At 38.3% G+C, this 19933-nt stretch overlaps 1 protein-coding gene across 1 annotated transcript; it reads right to left on the minus strand.

Annotated features, from left to right (window-relative positions):
• Positions 1-601: 601 nt before the first annotated feature.
• LOC150076072 (uncharacterized) lies at positions 602-14321 on the minus strand. The gene is made up of 2 exons (XM_090387767.1): positions 14038-14321; positions 602-946 (listed from the first exon to the last, which is right to left on the minus strand). Exons 1-2 carry the CDS (start codon positions 14146-14148, stop codon positions 677-679), a joined length of 381 nt encoding a protein of 126 aa, XP_090243893.1. The 5' UTR covers positions 14149-14321; the 3' UTR covers positions 602-676.
• Positions 14322-19933: the final 5612 nt, after the last annotated feature.

The following is a 19933-nucleotide window of genomic DNA, read 5'->3' on the forward strand; positions in this document are numbered from 1 at the left end:
CATGAGTGAATTCAGCTTATTGCAATGGTCGTCACCAGGCCATCCCAGATCACAATTCAAATCAGCACCTGTGGAACACAATGGAAATGAGCTCTTCAGAGTAGAAATCTGCAACGTCCAATTTTCAACAACTGCAGAATCAATTGAGTTAATAGAAACCAGCATTCTTACGAAATACTTTCAAAACTATGTTAAGTTTAGCCTTTAGCATACATCGGATTCAACATGGCATGTCAAATCAGAGCTGTGATAAAGGCTCAAAGGGGGTATTACTCTCTATTGGGTAGGTGTAATTTAAAACTCAGGCTAAATGATAATAAAATGTTTGTTTTTGTTAATATGCAGTGCCGTGTTTTTACTAACAGTGTCATCTAAACATACTGTATTCAGTTTGAATACTTCAGCTGAAAACTGTTGGCTTTAAATTTTGAAACTGTGCAAAAATTTATAATCAGCTGTTTCACCACCTTTCTATATTGTAATATGCTTTAAGAATTAAATATAAAGCACATTATTCTGATAAATATATTTACTATTTTACAATTATTTACAAAAATAGCAACTCATTTTAATACAAACGTACTTTTTTTTTTTTTTTTTTTTGACATGAAGTATATTACAGAAAAATACAATTCCCTAAACAGAATTTCAACTCCAAAATATCCTAAATTACCATTTATTCACAGTGATTACTGACTGATAATACACTGCTTTGTATTTCAGAAGAACTGGCTACTCCACTGTTAACAGCCTGTGCTTCATGCTTACTTGGTTTACCTGCAGTTCTATCCTGCTCAACTGAAAGGGCAACAGTTCCATTGGCTGTCACAAATTTACACCACTTCTCTACAAAATTTAGGTTGTTCTCTGTTAAATGTGACAGCTTCTTTGTTAGTGGGGAAACCTTATTTACAATTTTACAGATTTCAGTTAGGGTCAGAGCCATCTGAAAGAAAAATGTGTACTCAGAAAATATTTCAACATCTAGAAGAATTACATGCATGTTTATTACATGCACAAAAAAATTTCATTGTACGTACTAACAATGGACCAAACATATCATTAAAGTTATTTTAGTAAGTTTAATGGAAAAAAACAAAACAAAACCCATTGAAATCAGAGTTCACATTATCAAAAGATAGTTCTAAAATAACAATTTCTATTAATTGATTAATAAATATTATAAAGCATGTGAAAGGCAATTATGAATCAACATTATAAAAGACATGTATCAAAAAAAAAAAAAACATTCACATGAATGAGAGTAGGACAGTTGAATCATTTCACTAAATTTGTTTTTCTTTCAACTATCAACCTGGTACCAAATGAACCAAAGATTCTACAAAAAAGTAACTCCAGCATTAGGCTAAATAAAATGAAAGGCAGCATTCAAAAAAATAAGTTCAGAAAACTGACTGAAGCATTTCCACGAAATTTCCTAAATGGTAAACTTTTGAATGTATGATGTCAAAAGCTATGGAGTTTATTCATATGAAAACATTTTCCATTTGGGAATCTCCAGCATATTCATTCCTTAAATGAGCAAAGTTTTCTGTAATTGGAGCAAGCATCTGTTCATGCATCATATTGTCCACAAATTTCGATTTTTGTTTTCAATTTTAATTTCTATTCCCAAGATAGTTTGGATTTCTTGTTCTGTACTGTTCTTTTAAACTTAAAAAAAAAAAAAAAACAGGCTATTTCACATACAAATATGAAACTAAACCAGACTAGATTAATATTACTGTAACAATTAAAATCAAATTATTTAACACAGTACCATTTGGCTATGAAATAGTGCTGTGTTAACTAGTACAAAACAATTTTATAATTTCTTGTATACAATAATTTATGAAATATGAAGTTAATATTTTCTGCTACTGTCATTAGTAATGCGCCATAGCAATCTGATCCCAGAAGTCAATAATTATAAAGAGACTCTTGGGCAGGGGAGAATAATCTGAATAATGCTGTAGAGATATGTATGACTTACATACCATAACTGTATAACTTGTGAAAGTTTCCCTACTTGCCTCTGATGTACTAATACATACCTTGCATTACTATTAGAAATTTATTTCTGATAGAAAGCAATTTAAAGAGATAAATTTTTAAAATAATAAAATCCACAGCAAATATCACTAAACTACCAGAAAGAAAACCAAATTTCCAAAGAGCTCTCAGAAGCCACCAAAGACCAAGAACAATAAAAAAATGGCCTCCTTTATAGAATAGGATACCCCAGGTAGGCCCAGGACACTATAAAACATCCACTCACAAGTAAAGACAGCAAACCAAAAACTTTTAAGTACCATGTTTCATTTTTTGATGAATTTAACTGCTGTGTGCTACTGCATTCTCACTCCTGACTACTCAATTATTATTATTATTTTTAATTATATTTAGCCATATGGTGCAAAGGAAGCCTGAGGCATTTGCTACACCAGCCAAAAAAGAAAAAAAAAAAAATTCTGAAACAGAGAGAGAGAGAGAGAGAGAGAGAGAGATAGAGAGTTAGAAGTAGAAGGGAATCACAAAGAAAGAGAAGAATGATATCCAGCTCAGGCCTGAACTGAGAGGCCTAAGAATTCCTCCCTATTTATTCAATTCTAATATTTAATAAGTAATCATTAAATGTATAAGGGACATCCTTCATTAATCATAAAAAAAAAAAGTCTGAACTCAAATGTTAAGGGTAACTCACTAATAAGAGTGAGATTTAGTTTATAAGATAGCTAATGAAAAGTATTTCATTAGCTATCTTATATCTTAGCCTGGTGACCAAGAAGTGACATCAAAAAATGATTTTGATCTATTTTATAAATATTTTATAATTGATTTTATTAATTTTATATATTTTCCGATTTATTCAAACAATAATTTACATAAGGGTCGTGATAACTTGAAAATAAGCGGCTGTAAAAACTAAGACAAGAAAACTAAAACATTACATGCATTTGGACCCTCAACACTGCAGGTAACTAATCCTGATATTTTAAATCATAAGTGCAATTATCTATGTTATGTTGATTCCCAGAATGAATTGGCTGTATATAATGAGGACAGAACCCAAAGAATCATAAAGACTACCTAAAAATAATAAAAAGAGAAATACTTATGTAATGGCCAATAAAACTATTAAACTTGATTTTGCAGATATTTTTGAAGAGTACAGAACAAAGTGAGAAATCAGATGATATCAGATGAAAAAAAGACAGTACGACGTAATTATTAAAGCACAAAAATTCAATGCTGAATAAGATATTAAACTTGGAAGTATACTTCATTTCTAGAAATTAATACAACAATCTTCACTTATATTTTAAAATTAAATTGAGAAATTTCATTTTGCAAAAAAAATTTGAGAAATATTTTGTGTGAATGAGTGAGAGCATATTCCTGAAATCACTGGCATCTATGGTTTCTCTTGTAGTCCTTTAACACCTATATTAATGGAGAATTAATAGAGGCACACTGGTTAAAAAAGCTCTGCAGGATCATCTAGACAAGATTTCAATTATAGCTTGGACACAGCATGGTTTTGTTAAGGGAAAGTCTTGCCTGACCAATTTGATTGGATACTATGATGTGGTCACAAAGGAACTGGATGCAGGGAATAACTTTCATATCATATATTTGGATCATAGAAAGGCTTTTGATACTGTTGCACACGGAAGACTGCTGCACAAATTGGAGGAGTGTGGCATTGGAGGCAAATTGTTGCTATGGTTAAAGGGATGGTTGAGGGGGAGAAGACAGAGTGGTAATCAATGGACACTGCTCATTGTGGACTAATGTTATTAGTGGAGTCCCTCATGGTTCAGTATTGAGTCCATTGTTGTTTTCTGTATTTATAAATAATATTGATGATGGTATATCAAGCTTAATGTCCAGGTTTGCAGACGATACGAAGGTTGGCAGGGTTGTTATGGACACTAATGACAGTATGCTGCTGCAACAGGATCTAGAAAAGTTGAGCGGATGGGCTGAGAGGTGGAAAATGAAGTTTAACATTGACAAATGTAAAGTACTATATATGGGAAGCAGCAACCTCAGAGTGACGTATCAACTCTGTGGTACTACACTGACAGTGGTAGAGAACGAAAAGGACTAGGGATAATTGTGCAGGAAGATGTGCAGTTTTCTGAGCAGTGCAGACAGTCTTGCAAGAGTAGCTCATAGTGTCTTGTCAATGATCTACAGGAATTTTTTTTACAGGGATAAGGAGGTGATTATGCCCTTATATAAAGCAATGGTCAAGCCACACCTTGAGTACTGTATACAGGTCAGGAGGCCTCATTTTAAGAAGGGTATAGAGCTGTTGGAATAAGTACAGAGAAGAGCAACAAGATTAGTGAATGGAACAAAGGGTTCCACTTATGAAGAAAGGCTTAAGTTTTGCAAATTACAGTGTCTGGAGACTAGGCACCTGGGGGGGGGGGGTTGATATGATTGAGGTGTATAAAGCCCTGAATGGTTTGAGCATGCTCAATGCTGATGGAATTTTTCCTCTTGCTCAGAATAATCATTAGAGAGGACAAATTCAAATTGAGAAAAGACAGATAGATGTGCAAAAGTTTGCCTTTCGCCAGCAGGTGGTTGGTTGGTGGAACAGACTTCCATCCTTTGTTGTGGAAGTTGATAGCCTAAATAAATTTAAGGCTGAGCTGGGCAGGTACTTGGAATGAACGGAGGGGTGAAATGGGAAGCTTTTTTTTTTTTTTTGGCTGATGCTGCATAAGCTTGCTTTCTTGCATCATATGCCTCTACTAATGCTAATGCTAATATACAAGGTTGTTAAAATTAAAGTATCCCTATGTAGAGGGCTCTGGATTGAGTTCTAAGGCTTGTACTGAAGAGAAATTTGGAAAACATTTACAATAAAGAATGTGTTCTTCATTTATTGGGAAAAAAAATTAGTTACAAAATTTGTCACTGTATGGGGGTGTGTCACTGTATGGCATGTAACTATCTTAGTTACGATTAGCATTAGAATTATTAGATGTATATGATGCAAGAAACAGCATCAGCCAAAAAAACCCACTCCCATTTCACCCCTCCGTTCGTTCCAAATACCTGTCTCAGCCTTAAATTTATTTAGGCAATCAACTTCCACAACAAAGTCTGTTCCACCAACCAACTACCAGCTGGCTAAAGGCAAACTTCCATCATACATCTGTCTTTCCTCAATTTGAATTTATGTCCTGTCAGGTGATTATTTTGAGCAAGAGGAAGAATCCCATCAGCATTGAGCATGCTCAAACCATTCAGGGCTTTATACACCTCAATCAGATCAACCCCCCCCCCAGGTGCCCAGTCTCCAGACACTGTAATTTGCAAAATTTAAGCCTTTCTTCGTTAGAGCAATCCTTTGTTCCATTCACTAACCTTGTTGCTCTTCTCTGTACTCGTTCCAACAGCTCTACATCCTTCTTAAAATGAAGCCATCACACCTGTATACAGTACTCAAGGTGTGGCCTGACCACTGCCTTATACAAGGGGATAATCACCTCCTTATCCCTGCTATAAAAATTCCTGTATATCATTGACAAGACACTATGAGCTACTCTTGCAGACCGTCTGCACTGCTCAGAAAACTTCATATCTGCCTGCACAATTACCCCCAGGTCCTTTTTGTTCTCTACCACTGTCAGTGTAGTACCACAGAGTTGATACGTCACTCTGAGGTTACTGCTTTCCATATGTAGTACTTTGCATTTGTCAATGTTAAACTTTATATGCCACCTCTCAGCCCATCTGCTCAACTTTTCTAGATCCTGTTGCAGCAGCGTACTGTCATTAGTTTCCTTAACAACCATGCCAACCTTCGTATCGTCTGCAAACTTGGACATTAAGCTTGATATACCATCATCAATATCATTTATAAATACAGAAAACAACAATGGACCCAACACTGAACCCTGAGGGACTCTACTAATAACATTAGTCCACGATGAGCAGTGTCCATTGATTACCACTCAACCATCCCTTTATCCACAGCAGCAATTTGCCACCAATGCCACATTGCTCCAATTTGTTCAGCAGTCTTCCATGTGCAACAGTATCAAAAGCCTTTCTAAGATCTAAATAAATTATATCAAAGTTAATCTCTGCATCTAGTTCCTTTGTGACCACATCATCGTATCCTATCAATTGGTCAGGCAAGACTTTCCCTTAACAAAACCATGCTGAGTCCGAGCTATAACCGAAGTCTTGTCTAGATGATCCTGCAGTGCTTCTTTAACCAGTGCATCCATTAATTTTCCTGGAACAGAAGTTAAACTAACAGGTCTATAATTACATGTCGGCCTTTGATCCTCCTTTGGGGTCACATTTGCACATCTCCAGTCCATGAGTACCTCCCCTGAGTCCAAAGAAGCTCTCATAATTATGGCTAAGGGTTTTCTTACTTCCTTTGTTGTTAGAGTTGTTGTTATTATTTAGGAGCATTAGCAACTAAGGCTATATTGCTCCGGGATATGCGGTGGTCATTCCCTGACCTTTCCGCATCCTCCGTATTTGGTGGTTACGGGCTCGAACCCCGGTCTAATCTAGAAGCATGTACTATGCACTGCTGCTCCTGCCCACCTGGCTACAGAGGCACCTACTTCCTTTGCTGCCTCCTTTAATATAACTGGATGTATCCCATCCACTCTGGGTGCCTTTTTTATGTTTATCTTCAACAATTTCTCCTCCACTTTCCTCTTGGTTATTAAGAAATCATCTAGCTCACTGCCAGAGTTTAACTCACCTCTGGCATTACCCTCCCTGAATAACTCCTCATGGGTGAATGTAGATGCAAAATACTCATTTAGTTTGTTAGCCACCTGAGCAGAATCATCAACAGTTGAACCATCAATATGCAGTGGACCAATCTGATTTATCCCTTTCCTTCTAGAGTTTACATAGGTAAAGAACTCTTTTCTGTTTTTCTTTGCATCCTTTGCCAAGGATTTCTCATAATCTGCCTTTGCATGCCTAATCTCCTTTGTGACTTGGTTACAGACCACCTTATATCTATCATAGGCTTCCATGTCACCCATTAATTTATATGTATCCTATGCATTTTTCTTCTCTTCCATGTCTCATTAGTTCATCTGACATCCATTTAGGCCTAAACCTTGAACAATATTTCTTAGTTGGTATATAAAGCCTAGTAGTTTCCAAGATAAATTCTTTGAATGCTTCCCATTTTGAATTCACTGTTGGTAACATCATCAGTTGGTACCACCATATAGAAATTAAATACTGTCTCAGACCACCGTAGTCTCCTTTACGAAAGCAAAAACCCTTTCCTTTACCCCCGATGGTAGTTACCTCTTTGAGTAAATCCCACTTCGGCACACTGTGATCACTGCCACCTAGTGGTTCTTTTATCTGCAGGTTCTTAATGTATGAGAAATCACTACTGATAATCAGATCAAGAGTATTACTCCCTCTAATTGACTCCCGAACATGCTGATGTAGAAAACAATCATCCAATAAATCCACAAAAACCTTGCTAGTGTGCGAATGACCTTCATGCATTAAGAATTATGCAAATAACGTAAGTTATTACCACAGTGCCACTACTCAGCTCTAATGTACTGTATAAAAGCAAAGCAGTCTCTTCAAAATCATACAGTACTGTAGATGTTTGCCTGCATTATGGCAGCAAAGCCAACAACGTTGCAGGAAAAGGCACTATTAGTGAAGCTGTACTATCTGAACAGCAACAATGCAGCTGCGGCTATCAGAGAATTCAGGCATCAGAAGTGCATAAGGCGTGGACCTATGACTGTACTCTCCACAAAATGATTGCAAAATTTGAAGTGACAGGACATCTTGGTGTTCAACCAGGCAGAGGTCAAAAACAAGTGGACTCCTCATGTTGAAGATGTGGCTATGACTGTCGTGGATTTATCAAGTCAATCTACATGTGGGAATGCAAGTGTGCCAGCTGTTTCATGTGAACTGGACATGCCGTATTCTACTGTAAGGCTAGTAATGCATCAGGTGTTGCAGTATTATCCTTACAAGATGCACATGCTAAAGCAGCTAAAGCATAGTGATGCAGATATTCGTTTCACATACTCACTTCAGTTTCTGGAGCGAATGACAATGGATATCACTTGGCCATGGAACATCCTTCGGATTGATGATGAAGCCCACTTCTGCTTAAATGGACAAGTGAATATGCACAACTGTCACATTTGGGCAACAGAAAACCCTAGAATTATCCAAGAGGTCCCGTTACATTCTCCAAAAGTGACAGTGTGTTGTGGATTTACAGCCACATTCACGATTGGACCATATTTTATTGAACAGGTAACACGAACTGGACCCTGTACCTGTTCCATCACTGGACAGTGATATTATGAAATGTTGGCAAATTTCGCAATACCAGAGCTGCAACAATGTGGGTGCCTTCAGGATACCATATTCATGCATGATGGTGCACCACTCCACAACCACCATTGTGTCTAAAAATTGCTAAGGCAGCACTTTACACACAAACGGGTCATCAGCCGTTATTACATCTTGGCCACCCCAATCATTGGACCTCACCCCATGCAACTTCTGGTTGTGGGGTTCTTTTAAGAACCAGGTGTATCGGGAAGGATGTCAAACTCTGGCAGATCTGAAGGACAGCATTAGACATCATGTGCTGACTATTCCACTTACTTTCTGCTGTAGAAAATGCTGTTCTTCGAATGGAAACTGTTGTTGACCAAAATGGACACACTGAACAACTGTAGCACTGTTCAAGTCATTTGTATTGCCATAGCACCATATAGTGACAAATTTTGTAACTAATTTTTTTCTCCAATAAATGGCAAGCACATTCTTTATTGTACCTATTGTCCAAATTTCTTTTCAGTGCAAGCCTTAGAACTCACTCCAGAGCCCTCTACATAGGGATACTTCAATTTTAACAACCCTGTACTTCTCCTGTATACCTGAATTACATATCTACAGATTACTGAAATACTTATGATAATGACCTATAAATTTTAATTATATCCTCTCCAGGAATAAACTAGCAACTCACACCTAACAAAGGATTCAAAATTAGAACTTTCATCAAGCCATAAAACACTATCAGTAAAAAGAAAAAGGATTTACAAACGATGGGCATTATGTTAAAAAAAAAACTCAAAGAATTACTCTGGTTCACTCCAGAGTTCAGCACTGACATCAGAATACAATCTGGCCTAGACAAATGCAAGTCCCAAGGAATGCATAAAGGAAATCCAGTTGGTTGAAACTACCACTTGAAGTCTGGTGGAGATTGATGCCATGATGGAGGGAGAGACCTACAAATATCTGGGGATGATGCAGGCTCACCAGTTAGAACACAAGGCCCACCTAACTCAGAAATACCATCAGAGACTGAGAAGCCTGCTAAAATCAAAGCTAAATGGTGGGAACATGGTCACAGCCATAAGAACTTACACAGTCTCAGTACTAATGTACATCTTTGAGATCATAGATTGGACCAAAACTGAGCTGGAAGGGATTATGAGACCAACCACGATAACGAAGACCAAGAGCCACCAAGAGACCAACCATAGCCCAGAAAAAAGGAGGGAGGGGATTGAACCTCATTGAACAAGAGAAAGCAATTAAGAACCTGCAGGATTACTTCCGAGAATACACAGCACCAATCTACCAAGCTATAAGAAGAGACAAAATGGCATACAACACAACCTTAACAAGGAGACCCCCACCAACACTGACAGAAAGATAGGCAAAGGCCTCCATCAAGACAAGATGGTCTTGATGGAGGCTCTTCATAGATAAGATGGCATCCAATGCATGGCTCATTAACAGGAGGCTCTTCCCAGACTTAAGGATTCATGCTCCCACCCAAGACCAGAAACTACAAAAAATACTTTGCCAAGGATCCTGGAGTGGCAAATGCCATCTGGCCCCCGAAACAATCCAGCACATCACTGCGGGATGTAGGGTGATTACCCCAGATGGAGTACGCTCACTCAGGTTACCAGGATAATACGTAAAAATGTAGCATATGGAACAAGTGATGACCATCCTGATCACCATGTCAACCACCGGCTTGGTGCCAAAGAGCCTCCATAGGAACCTAGCAGCAATAAGCCTCCTAAAGCCACAATCTTGAACACCTGTAGGACAGTAGGAGAGTTCCTCAACAAACAGTAATAACAATAATAATAGCACCAGACACAACCATGCACTTGGTACTAGTCTCTGTTGCAGGGTAGAAAAAATGACATAAAGGATAAAAAAAAAGTCTAATAATAATAATAATAATAATAAATAAAGTCAATTATACTGTACAGTATTATTGAAATACTGTTTCTTTGTAAAAATACAGTTTATGGGCAAGTTTTAGCATTGGGATGACCAACTTGTTCACCCTCCAGCTCCTTCCTGATGTCCGTGTTTATTATTAATTATTACACTGGAATAACCTTTAAACCTGATTATAAAAGATTTAGTTGTCTTGTTTATAGTTCTATTAGGATAGGACAACAAACGATGATAACAGATGAGGTTTTTTCATTACTGCAAAACCAAAAAATTTCCATTTTATGAATCCTTCAATGCCATCAAAAATGTAAATTACTGAGAGCACAAAGAAACTTAAACAGAAACACTTTTAAAAAGCAGTAATGATTAAAAGAGAAGCATATTATAGTTTTTGAGAATTTAAAATCGTCAAAAATGTAGCCTACAAAATAAGCAATATAGGATAATGGCAGTCGTACTAAAATGGCAAGTAATAGTAATAGCGGCACGTGATGCAAGAAAGCAAGCGTACGAGCTTATGTAGCATCAGCCAAAAAAAAAATTCACACAACTATTCCCTCTAAATGTTTGTCCAGTTCCTCCTTAAATTTATTTAATCTATCAACTTCCACAATGACAGATGGAAGTTTGTTCCAGCAATTAACCACCTACTGGCTAAAGGCAAATTTCAGAACATCTATTCTATAGCTGTCTTTCCTCAACTTGAATTTATGCCCCCTTAGGTTTGTAATCTGAACAAGTGGAAGAATCCCATCAGAATTTAGCATGCTCAACCCATTCAAGGCCTTATACACCTCAATCAGATCACCTCGCCTAGTCTGCTGCAATTTGAAGAACTTAAGCCTCTCTTGGTAAGAGGATCCCTTCATTCCCCCACCAATCTTGTTGCCCTTCTCTGTACACGCTCAAGCAAATCTACATCCTTCCTAAAATTAGGCCTCCAGACCTGTATGCAGTACTCAAGGCATGGCCTGACCACTACCTTATACAGAGGGCCAATCACCTCCTTATCACTGGTAGCAAAATTCCTGTATATCATTGATAAAACCCCATGACCTGCTCTTGCAGCCTGTCAGCATTGTTCCGAAAACTTCATATCTGACTGCACAATTACTGTCAGGTCTTTTTCATTTTCTACCGCCCTAAGTTTGTTGTTGTTGTTTTTTGGTTTTTAGGAGCATTAGCAACTAAGGCCATATTGCTCCGGGATATGCGGTGGTCATTCCCTGACCTTTCCGCATCCTTCATATTTGGTGGCGACGGGCTCGAACCCCGGTCTAATCAAGAAGCGTGTGCTATGCACTGCTGCTCCTTCCCACCTGGCTACGGAGGCGCCTACCGCCCTAAGTGTAGTACCAGACAGTTGGTATGTTCCTCTGGGGTTACTTAGCATTTTAGAAGCATATGACAAAATAAAGCAAGCTTATGCAGCATCAGCCAACAAAAAAAAAAAAAACTCTCATTTCACCCCTACGTTTGTTCCGAATACCTGTCCAGCTCAGCCTTAACTTCTACCCATAAGCAATACTTTGCATTTGTCAATGTTAAACTTCAGTTGCCACTTCACGGCCCATCTTCCCAAATTTTCTAGATCCTGTTGCAGTAGCACATTGCCATTACTGTCATTAACAACCCTGCCAACCTTTGTATCATCTGAAAACTTTGAAACTAAGCCTGATATACCTTCAACAATATCATTGATAAATATACAAAACAACAGTGGACTCAACACCGACCCCTAGGGACTCCACTAATATTAGTCCACGAAAAGCAGCACCCATTGATTACCACCCTCTGTCTTCTCCCATTCAACCATCCTTTTATCCATTGTAGCAACTTACCCTTAATACCATTCTGCTCCAATTTGTACAGTAGTCTTCCATGCACAACAGTGTCAAAAGCTTTCCTGATATCCAAGTACATGATATCAAAATTATTTTTCGCAACCAGTTTCTTTGTAACCACATCATAATATCCAATCAAATTTGTCAGACAAGACTTTCCCTTAACAAACCCATGCTGTGTCTGAATTACTGCTGCAGTCTTGTCTAGATGATCCTGCAATGCATTTTTAAGTAGTGACTCCATTATTTTACCGAGAACAGAAGTTAAACTTGTCTGTAATTACTCATGTCACTCTTCGATCCCCCTTTGTGAATTGGGGATACATTTGCACATCTCCAGTCCGTGGGGACCTCCCCTGAGCCCAAAGATTCTATCATAACTATGGCCAAGGGTTTGCTTGGTTCCTTTGCCGCCTCTAATATAACTGGACAGATCCCATCCACCCCAGGTGCCTTTCTTGTGTTTTAACTTCACAATTTCTCATCCACTTTGCTCTCAGTTATTACAAAATCATTAAGCACCCTGCTACAATTTGATAACCTTCTGGCATTTTCAATCCTTAACTCCTCATGTGTGAATGTAGATAAAAAATACTCATTCAGTTTGTTTGCTATCTGAGCAGGATCATCAACGGTCGAACCATCAATATCAAGTGGACCAATCTGATTCATCCCCTTCCTTCTAGAGTTTATATAAGTAAAGAAATCCTTGCTGTTTTTTTTTCTTTTTCTGAGCATCCTATGCCAAAGATTTCCCGTAATCTGCCTTTGCCTGCCTAACCTCCTTTGTGACTTGATTACAGACTAGCTTATATCTGCCATAGGCTTCTGTGTCACCTGATAATTTATATGCATCCCATGCATTTTTCTTCTCTGCCACAAGTCGCATTAGTTCATTTGACAACCATTTAGGCCTAAACCTTGAACAATATTTCTTAATAGGTATGAAATGTTTAGTAGCTTCCACGATTAATTCCTTGATGCTTCCCACTTAGAATTTGCTGTTGGTAACATTAGTTGGTCCCACTGTACAGAATTTAAACATTGTCTGAGACCACTGTAGTCACCTTTACAAAAGCAAAAACCATTTCCTTTACCCTGGATGGTAATTATATCTTATAAGTAAATTTACATAAATTATAAGTAAATCCGACATCAGTACACTGTGATCACTGCCACCTAGTGGTTCCTTTATCTGCAAATTCTTAATACATGAATGATCACTGCTGATAACCAGATCAATAGTATTACCCTCTCTGGTTACCTCTTAAACATGCTGCTGCAGAAAACAATCATCCAATAAATCCCCAAAAGTCTTACTAGTGTGCGAGTGAACAATCCACAAGTTCCAGTTAATATCTGGGAAGTTAAAATCCCCCATTATAAGACATTGTGATTTACTAGCCCACTCTATTTCTTTGTACAATTGTTTGTTGTACTCATTTGAGTCATTAGGCCTATAACACACACTCCTGTAATTTAGATTACCCTAAAATGCGGTGCGGGAGTAATCCTGATGTGGGAATTCGAAATGAATGGGCAAATATCTGAGTGTCTTATGAGAAAAAACACAGATGCAGATTCTATGCTATTATTCTGTTCGGCTTCTTTGAGTTCATCCCCCCCCCCACACACACACCCTTGTTGGCATTGCAGATGGCATGCATTGGATTGGTTGGCATCCATTCCAAATCTGAAAGAATGGTTCTAAATACAATACCGAAAATTTCAGCACTTTGCTTGAACGATACCAAATTCATACTTTTAAAAATAATAACTGAATTAAGCAGTTTTATTTGGACCGGGACAGTAACCAGCTTTAATGTAGATCGATCTCACAGAACAATAACCGGCCTCATTCAAACAAGAGAAAATAACATAAGCAAGATAACACAAAACTGCATCAAAAAGAATATCTCACTCTTTGAAATTCTTTTTCTACTTCGTCGCGTAATTCGTCTTCATCGGAAACTGTGGACAAATCTTTCCCAATTGGGGAATCGAAATCATCACCGGTATTACACGCTGCCATCAAAGACACTACTCAGTAGACGTAGGTAAATTTAACACGATTAGATTTTGTAGTAACAAAAAATTGGTTCTTTGGTTTTCCACCTCTGTTGTACTTTCACGCAACTTCAAATTAGGCGCCAGTGCAGGCAGTTTCGTGGATTAAACAATAACTCTGCACAATCCATGTTGTAAGGAAGCTGTCACTCAAACAGCAGCTAAGAGGTATCAAACCGTTAATACAAATACAAATACAACCAAGACATTCTCAGTTACACTTAGCGCCCCCTATAATTAATGGCTTGGTTCGAATTTACTCAAAATTTTTTGTACAAATGAGACACAGAAAATTCGTTAATTATTTTTTTAAAGAAAAGTTGGTTAATATACGTAGTAGGTTACATTTCAAGCATGTTAGCAAATACATTTCTCTACAAAACTATTAGAACACGTAGAAAACGTGGTATACCCCAGGGGCTCACATCTGGCGAGTATGGGCTTGGCACACACCCAGGGTCCTGAGCTGGAGCTGGATATCATCATTCTTCTCTTTCTTGGTGATTCTCTCTCTCTCTCTCTCTCTCTCTCTCTCTCTCTCTAAGGGTAACTCGGGAATTTTTTTTTTTTTTTTGGCTGGTGCAGCATAAGCCTGAGGCTTCCTTGCGCCATGTAGCTAATAATAATAACACATTCAGCTTGCCATGAAGCGGGACAAAATATAGAATGATGGTGTACCGGAGAATAACGATGAAATAAGGAGATAGAGAGAGACTTCGGACAGGTACTGTATAAGGAACATTTCTAAGGATTCTATAAGAATTACCAGAAAGGTCACGTTACAGAAATGTTCCACAGGCTTTTCCGTCATATTATGCTCTTGCCTATCAATATACTCGTGAATCCTCGCTATAGCAAGTCAGCACAATATCATATGAATTCCAGAAAAGCCTGGGTTTCGAATGATCTATCTAGTGGTTCAAATTAGGACAAAATCCTGCGCCCTCAAGTCTCACTCAACATGTCACAGTGAGCGTACTCGCAGCGACAGAATTGCGTTGTGTTTTTTCATCCCGAAACAACTCTTAGCTAAGGGCTGGTTCGAAATGCCGCCATAAATGATTCTTAAAAATAATTATTGTTCAGTGAATTGTATGTAATTTAGAAAGAATGATCAGAACGCAAAATAATAACAAACAAAATAAGTTTATTTAACATATATGTATACAAATGAGTACAATATAACTGGTAAATAAGTTAGATTAATTGGTATTTAATTGTTAGACAAATTAATTGAATGCAAGCATTATCTTGCTGTTAGCTATATTACAATGTTGTAATATTCTTCATATGGTTTTTCCACTAATTCCTTAGCAAGTACAAAATAATTAGTGTTTGTCAGAGCATACCACTGTTCAAAATATGAAACAGGTAATTATATTATCTTAATAGTGTAATTAGTAATTGACAATTAAATTAATAAGTCGCATTATCATTAAAGTTGAATACTAAGAAAATAATACAGTTGTCGGGGTATATTTATGTGAGGAAAGGTGTCTTATAAATGCATTAAAACGTATGCAGGTAATAGGTTGGCTTTTGGGTGTTAATACAGTTTGTTATTAAACAATAAGGGTTGTCTTACCCGAAAATATTCTGCAACGCCTCGGGGGGGGGGGGGAATCTGTTCCAGACATCAATACGATTCTTTTCTCATCTTTTCCTATTAATTATTAATTTACCTCTTCTTCACATAATGACAAAAATCGGCCAAAACTATCACTACTCTTTCTTCAGTCATGTCTTGCACCAAGATCACTGTGTCTCTGTGTGTCCCTCTCTGTCTGTTTTCCCCTTTTCCAATATATACCTCCGCATCCCCTCAACTGTGCTCCCTAAGAATTGTCTTATTCTCACGAGTCAACTATGTGGGGGGGGGAAGAATTAAATGGATACTGTACCATGCACGGCGTCGTAGTGACAATTAATATCTTTATAAAGGTCTTGTTATGCAAGACCTGCTGTGTCTTGTTCTGGTAATTTCTACTCATATACAATTCACCGTTCTTCGGACCTTTGCGTTCGATCAACATTCTTGTCCGCTCAGGAGAACGGGTGACGTCACTGTGGTGTAGTATTACGGCGAGCGCACCCCTGGGGTGTTTGAATTCGAAAGTAAAAGCTTAGCTCAAGTGACGCTATCGTTATATAATTTAGTTGTATAGGCCGTGAAAAATATATCAGGCATTATTAGGCCAAATACCTCTTGAAAATAAGTGAAAGGGCTGAAAATGAAAAATATTTTTCACAGAAATATGGTCAGTACGGCGTATGATCCCCTCAAACGGCTAAACAGGCTTGACAGCGGTGAACTATGCTCGATATAAGGTCGTCTATAAGATTCTGTGATACCTTATAGACATTCTTCTATGGAACAAATACCATTCTTCCATCAGCGCAGACAGTAATTCTCCAAGTGACCGAGGAGTTGGCTGTCGCTGTGCAATGCGACGACCAAGGGCGTCCCACACATGTTCGACTTGAATTAAGTCTGGTGATCGCGCTGGCCAAAACAGTCGTTGGATACCTTCATGTATTTTATAGTATCTTCAGTTTCAAGATATTCCTCCAACACTTGAGCTCTATGTGCAGTGGCGTTGTCGTGCACGGAAAAAAATATGGGCCAACCGCACCGCTAAATAGTCGGACATAGGGTTCAAGAGTCTGCTCTCGATATCTCTGAGCAGTTTCAGTACCTCTATCAAAAATATGAAGAGGGTTGCGGCCGTTGATGATTATTCCGCCCCACATGATGATATCACGTTCTCTGACGTTGAAGGGATGATACTGCATTCCTCGTTGCCTCCAGACATGAAACAGCGTCTAGACTCTGTAGAACCTGTTTGTAAGCTAAAAGGGGACCCTTCAGAAAACAGAACTGTGCTTCATTTGAAAGGGCTCCAAGTCACATGTTCATGGCACCAGTTTCAACCAGCTATGCGATGGTTTAGGTACAGCGGGATACAAACTGCTGGCTTCCTCGCGAAGAGTCCACTTGAATTTAGCTTTCTTAATATAGTCTGGTTGGAAATGTTTTACCTGTAGACCCAGCAACCTCAAAAAACAGTTGATGACAGGACATCGTAGTGTTTCGTCTTGCTGTTAGAGCCAGATAGTGGTCTGTGCTGGTTGACGTAGCCCTCGGATGACCTTGGCCAGCTCTTCTTGTAATAGTTCCTGTCTCCTGAAACTACTTCATAGTGCCGAAACAACACTGCGTGACGCATTAAGCCAACGTCCCACTTCCACCTGCGAATGCAAGTCGTCCAACGGCCTGCCATCTCAAAGAACCATCTAAACGACGATGACTGGTCATCCTGAGTACTGGCGATGTGGCTGTCCCACTGAACAAGGCGAAAAACTGGAATGAAGTGATGTGGTCGCAACCTATGTTTTTATAGGCGTGAATGATTTGCATAATGTGCGGCTCTGTAAGATGCAGGAGCGGGCCGTCCCGATGGTGAAAAGGCGGCACTGGGCGAAGGCACTAACGTTCAAGGGGCGCCTGAAAATCTGAAACTTACATACACATATGAAGAAAATTTTAAAAGGGGTGCCAAATTTCAATTACCACCCGGGCACCACATACCCTAGGAACGCCCCTGTTAAGGTGATTAATCGATTTCTATTGGACTCTAGGAATTTGCATGCCAGAATGTCTCTAATATCAAATTTCACAATAAAATATTCATGAAAAACGTTTTGTCCTGTTAATTTTGTAAAGCAGTGTAGTAATAGTTCATGATTTCTAACAAAACAAAAAGAGCAAAAACAACGACTTGTATGCGCGGACAGAGAACATTTCATATCTATGCATCCACCATATTGTACATTGATTTCTCCAATCAGACAAGGCAACGAATATAAGACGATTTTTTGCGGTTTGAAATAATTTTGTTGGTTATTACGGTTGTACCGGGTTATTATTTGACTGACTGTATCTTTTCTGTTACTCTCCCCAAGTTTTGTCAGCCTCCGTTGCTATCTGGCATCAGCAAGTTATTTCTGTCAATTCATGACATAACAGAAATGTTATTTCTGTTAATCATGTTCTTTGTACCACAAGATTGCTGTTGGCTGGATGTTATTGGACTATTGAACAACCTCGATACATAACCATACTTCAAAACTCCAGCTCTGTTGCATATTTCCGGGATACTCGTATCGGTACGTCTGTCTTTAGCAACCATGTCACGTCTCTGAACGTGACATGGTTGCTTAGCTCACTTAAATCTTTCGTCTTTGTCCATTCTCTCACTGAAGAATTGTATACATACAGCATCCCTATATATCTGCTTATCTCCTTTATATCGCATGGTACGAACCCGTAATATTATTACTGAAGGAGTAATATGAGTCCCTTCTTCAGAGGAGGACCAGTGAAAATTTCAAATAATGATTTTCGAAGCCATTTTAGGCTTTTTATTAAAAAAAATTTATAATGGCTCTAAGCATATACTGTTTTCTAAAACAATCACTGACACTACTAATTTAATAATGGCATTAATGCCACAAAACCCGGGCAGAGAAATATCACGAGCTCTGCCCAATTACGGATGCTAGGCAGTTTTCTTAACATAAATTCGGCTATGCATTGAGTGCATTTTGTCACTTGCTTTTCCATTGGATGTCAAAGGTGAATTGTTGCACCATACAGTACTGATATTGAAAAAATTAGAAACAGATATTGAGGAACTAGCAGTTACTGTTGCTGATCCTGCAGCTACATGAAAGCACTCATCTTCGTGCCACAAGTCTGCGCAGTAACACAGTGGTATCGTCACCGTCCTCCCCACACGGGATGGAAAAGGATCGGGTTGGAATCCCGTCGACGACGCGAGGAACTTTAATGCGTTTTTTTAACTCCTTGGCAGACTTAGTCGGTCTCAGGCATAGATAGCAATGTCCCCCCCCCCCCCCCCCAGAAATGGGTTTTTTCGTCCAGCAAAACAGGCAAATTGACGAGAAAACACGCAATTTACAGACAAAATACATATATTGGCATGTACAGGGGCGTATTCAGGGGTGGGCAGAGGGGACATATGTCAAAAATTTGAAATTAAAGAAAAAGAACGCAGGAGGCGTTCTAAAAAAAACAAACTAAAAAGGGCCTGGTCGCTATGCCCTCCACTTACGATGACACCTGGAAACGCCACTGGGTTATGTAATCAATTATGGATGACCCTAATATAATTTTTTTTTCTTTGTACCACAGTGATGTTGCAACAACTAAATATTCTATGAATCAACACTGTTTTGATCCCTCCTTTAATGTTTGCTTAAAAGTTCCAAACTACACCAGTTAACTTCACATATCTCCAACAATGCACCAATATCGGTCTGTAGTTTCTGGCTAGGATGGAAATGGATGATGATATGTGGCCTTAAGACATCTTATTGATTGATGAATCTTATTTTCAGTAACGTATCACTACCTATGAGAAACATTGCCTTCACGTCTTATTGGAAAAGTTCCTTTCCACTGTCTACGGGTTTCTTATAGCATTCTAGCAGTCATCGAACAAATGTGAAGTGGGGAGAAATACAAATAATCTTCGAAATTAAGTAAATAAATAAAGACCGCCCTTATACAAAGTGAAGGAAGTGATTCAAGAAAAATGATAATTACGAATGTCTGTAAGACGGTAAATTTCCTTTCAGATATAAATTTATCCTAAATAAATTAAATGATTAATTAGAAGAGAATATTCAGAAGTAAATAACTAAGGGAAACCAGCAATATATCTCCT

Source organism: Mastigoproctus giganteus, chromosome 13 (genome assembly GCF_048544385.1).
Source record: "Mastigoproctus giganteus isolate SK-2022 chromosome 13, ASM4854438v1, whole genome shotgun sequence".
Taxonomy (NCBI): domain Eukaryota; kingdom Metazoa; phylum Arthropoda; class Arachnida; order Uropygi; family Thelyphonidae; genus Mastigoproctus; species Mastigoproctus giganteus.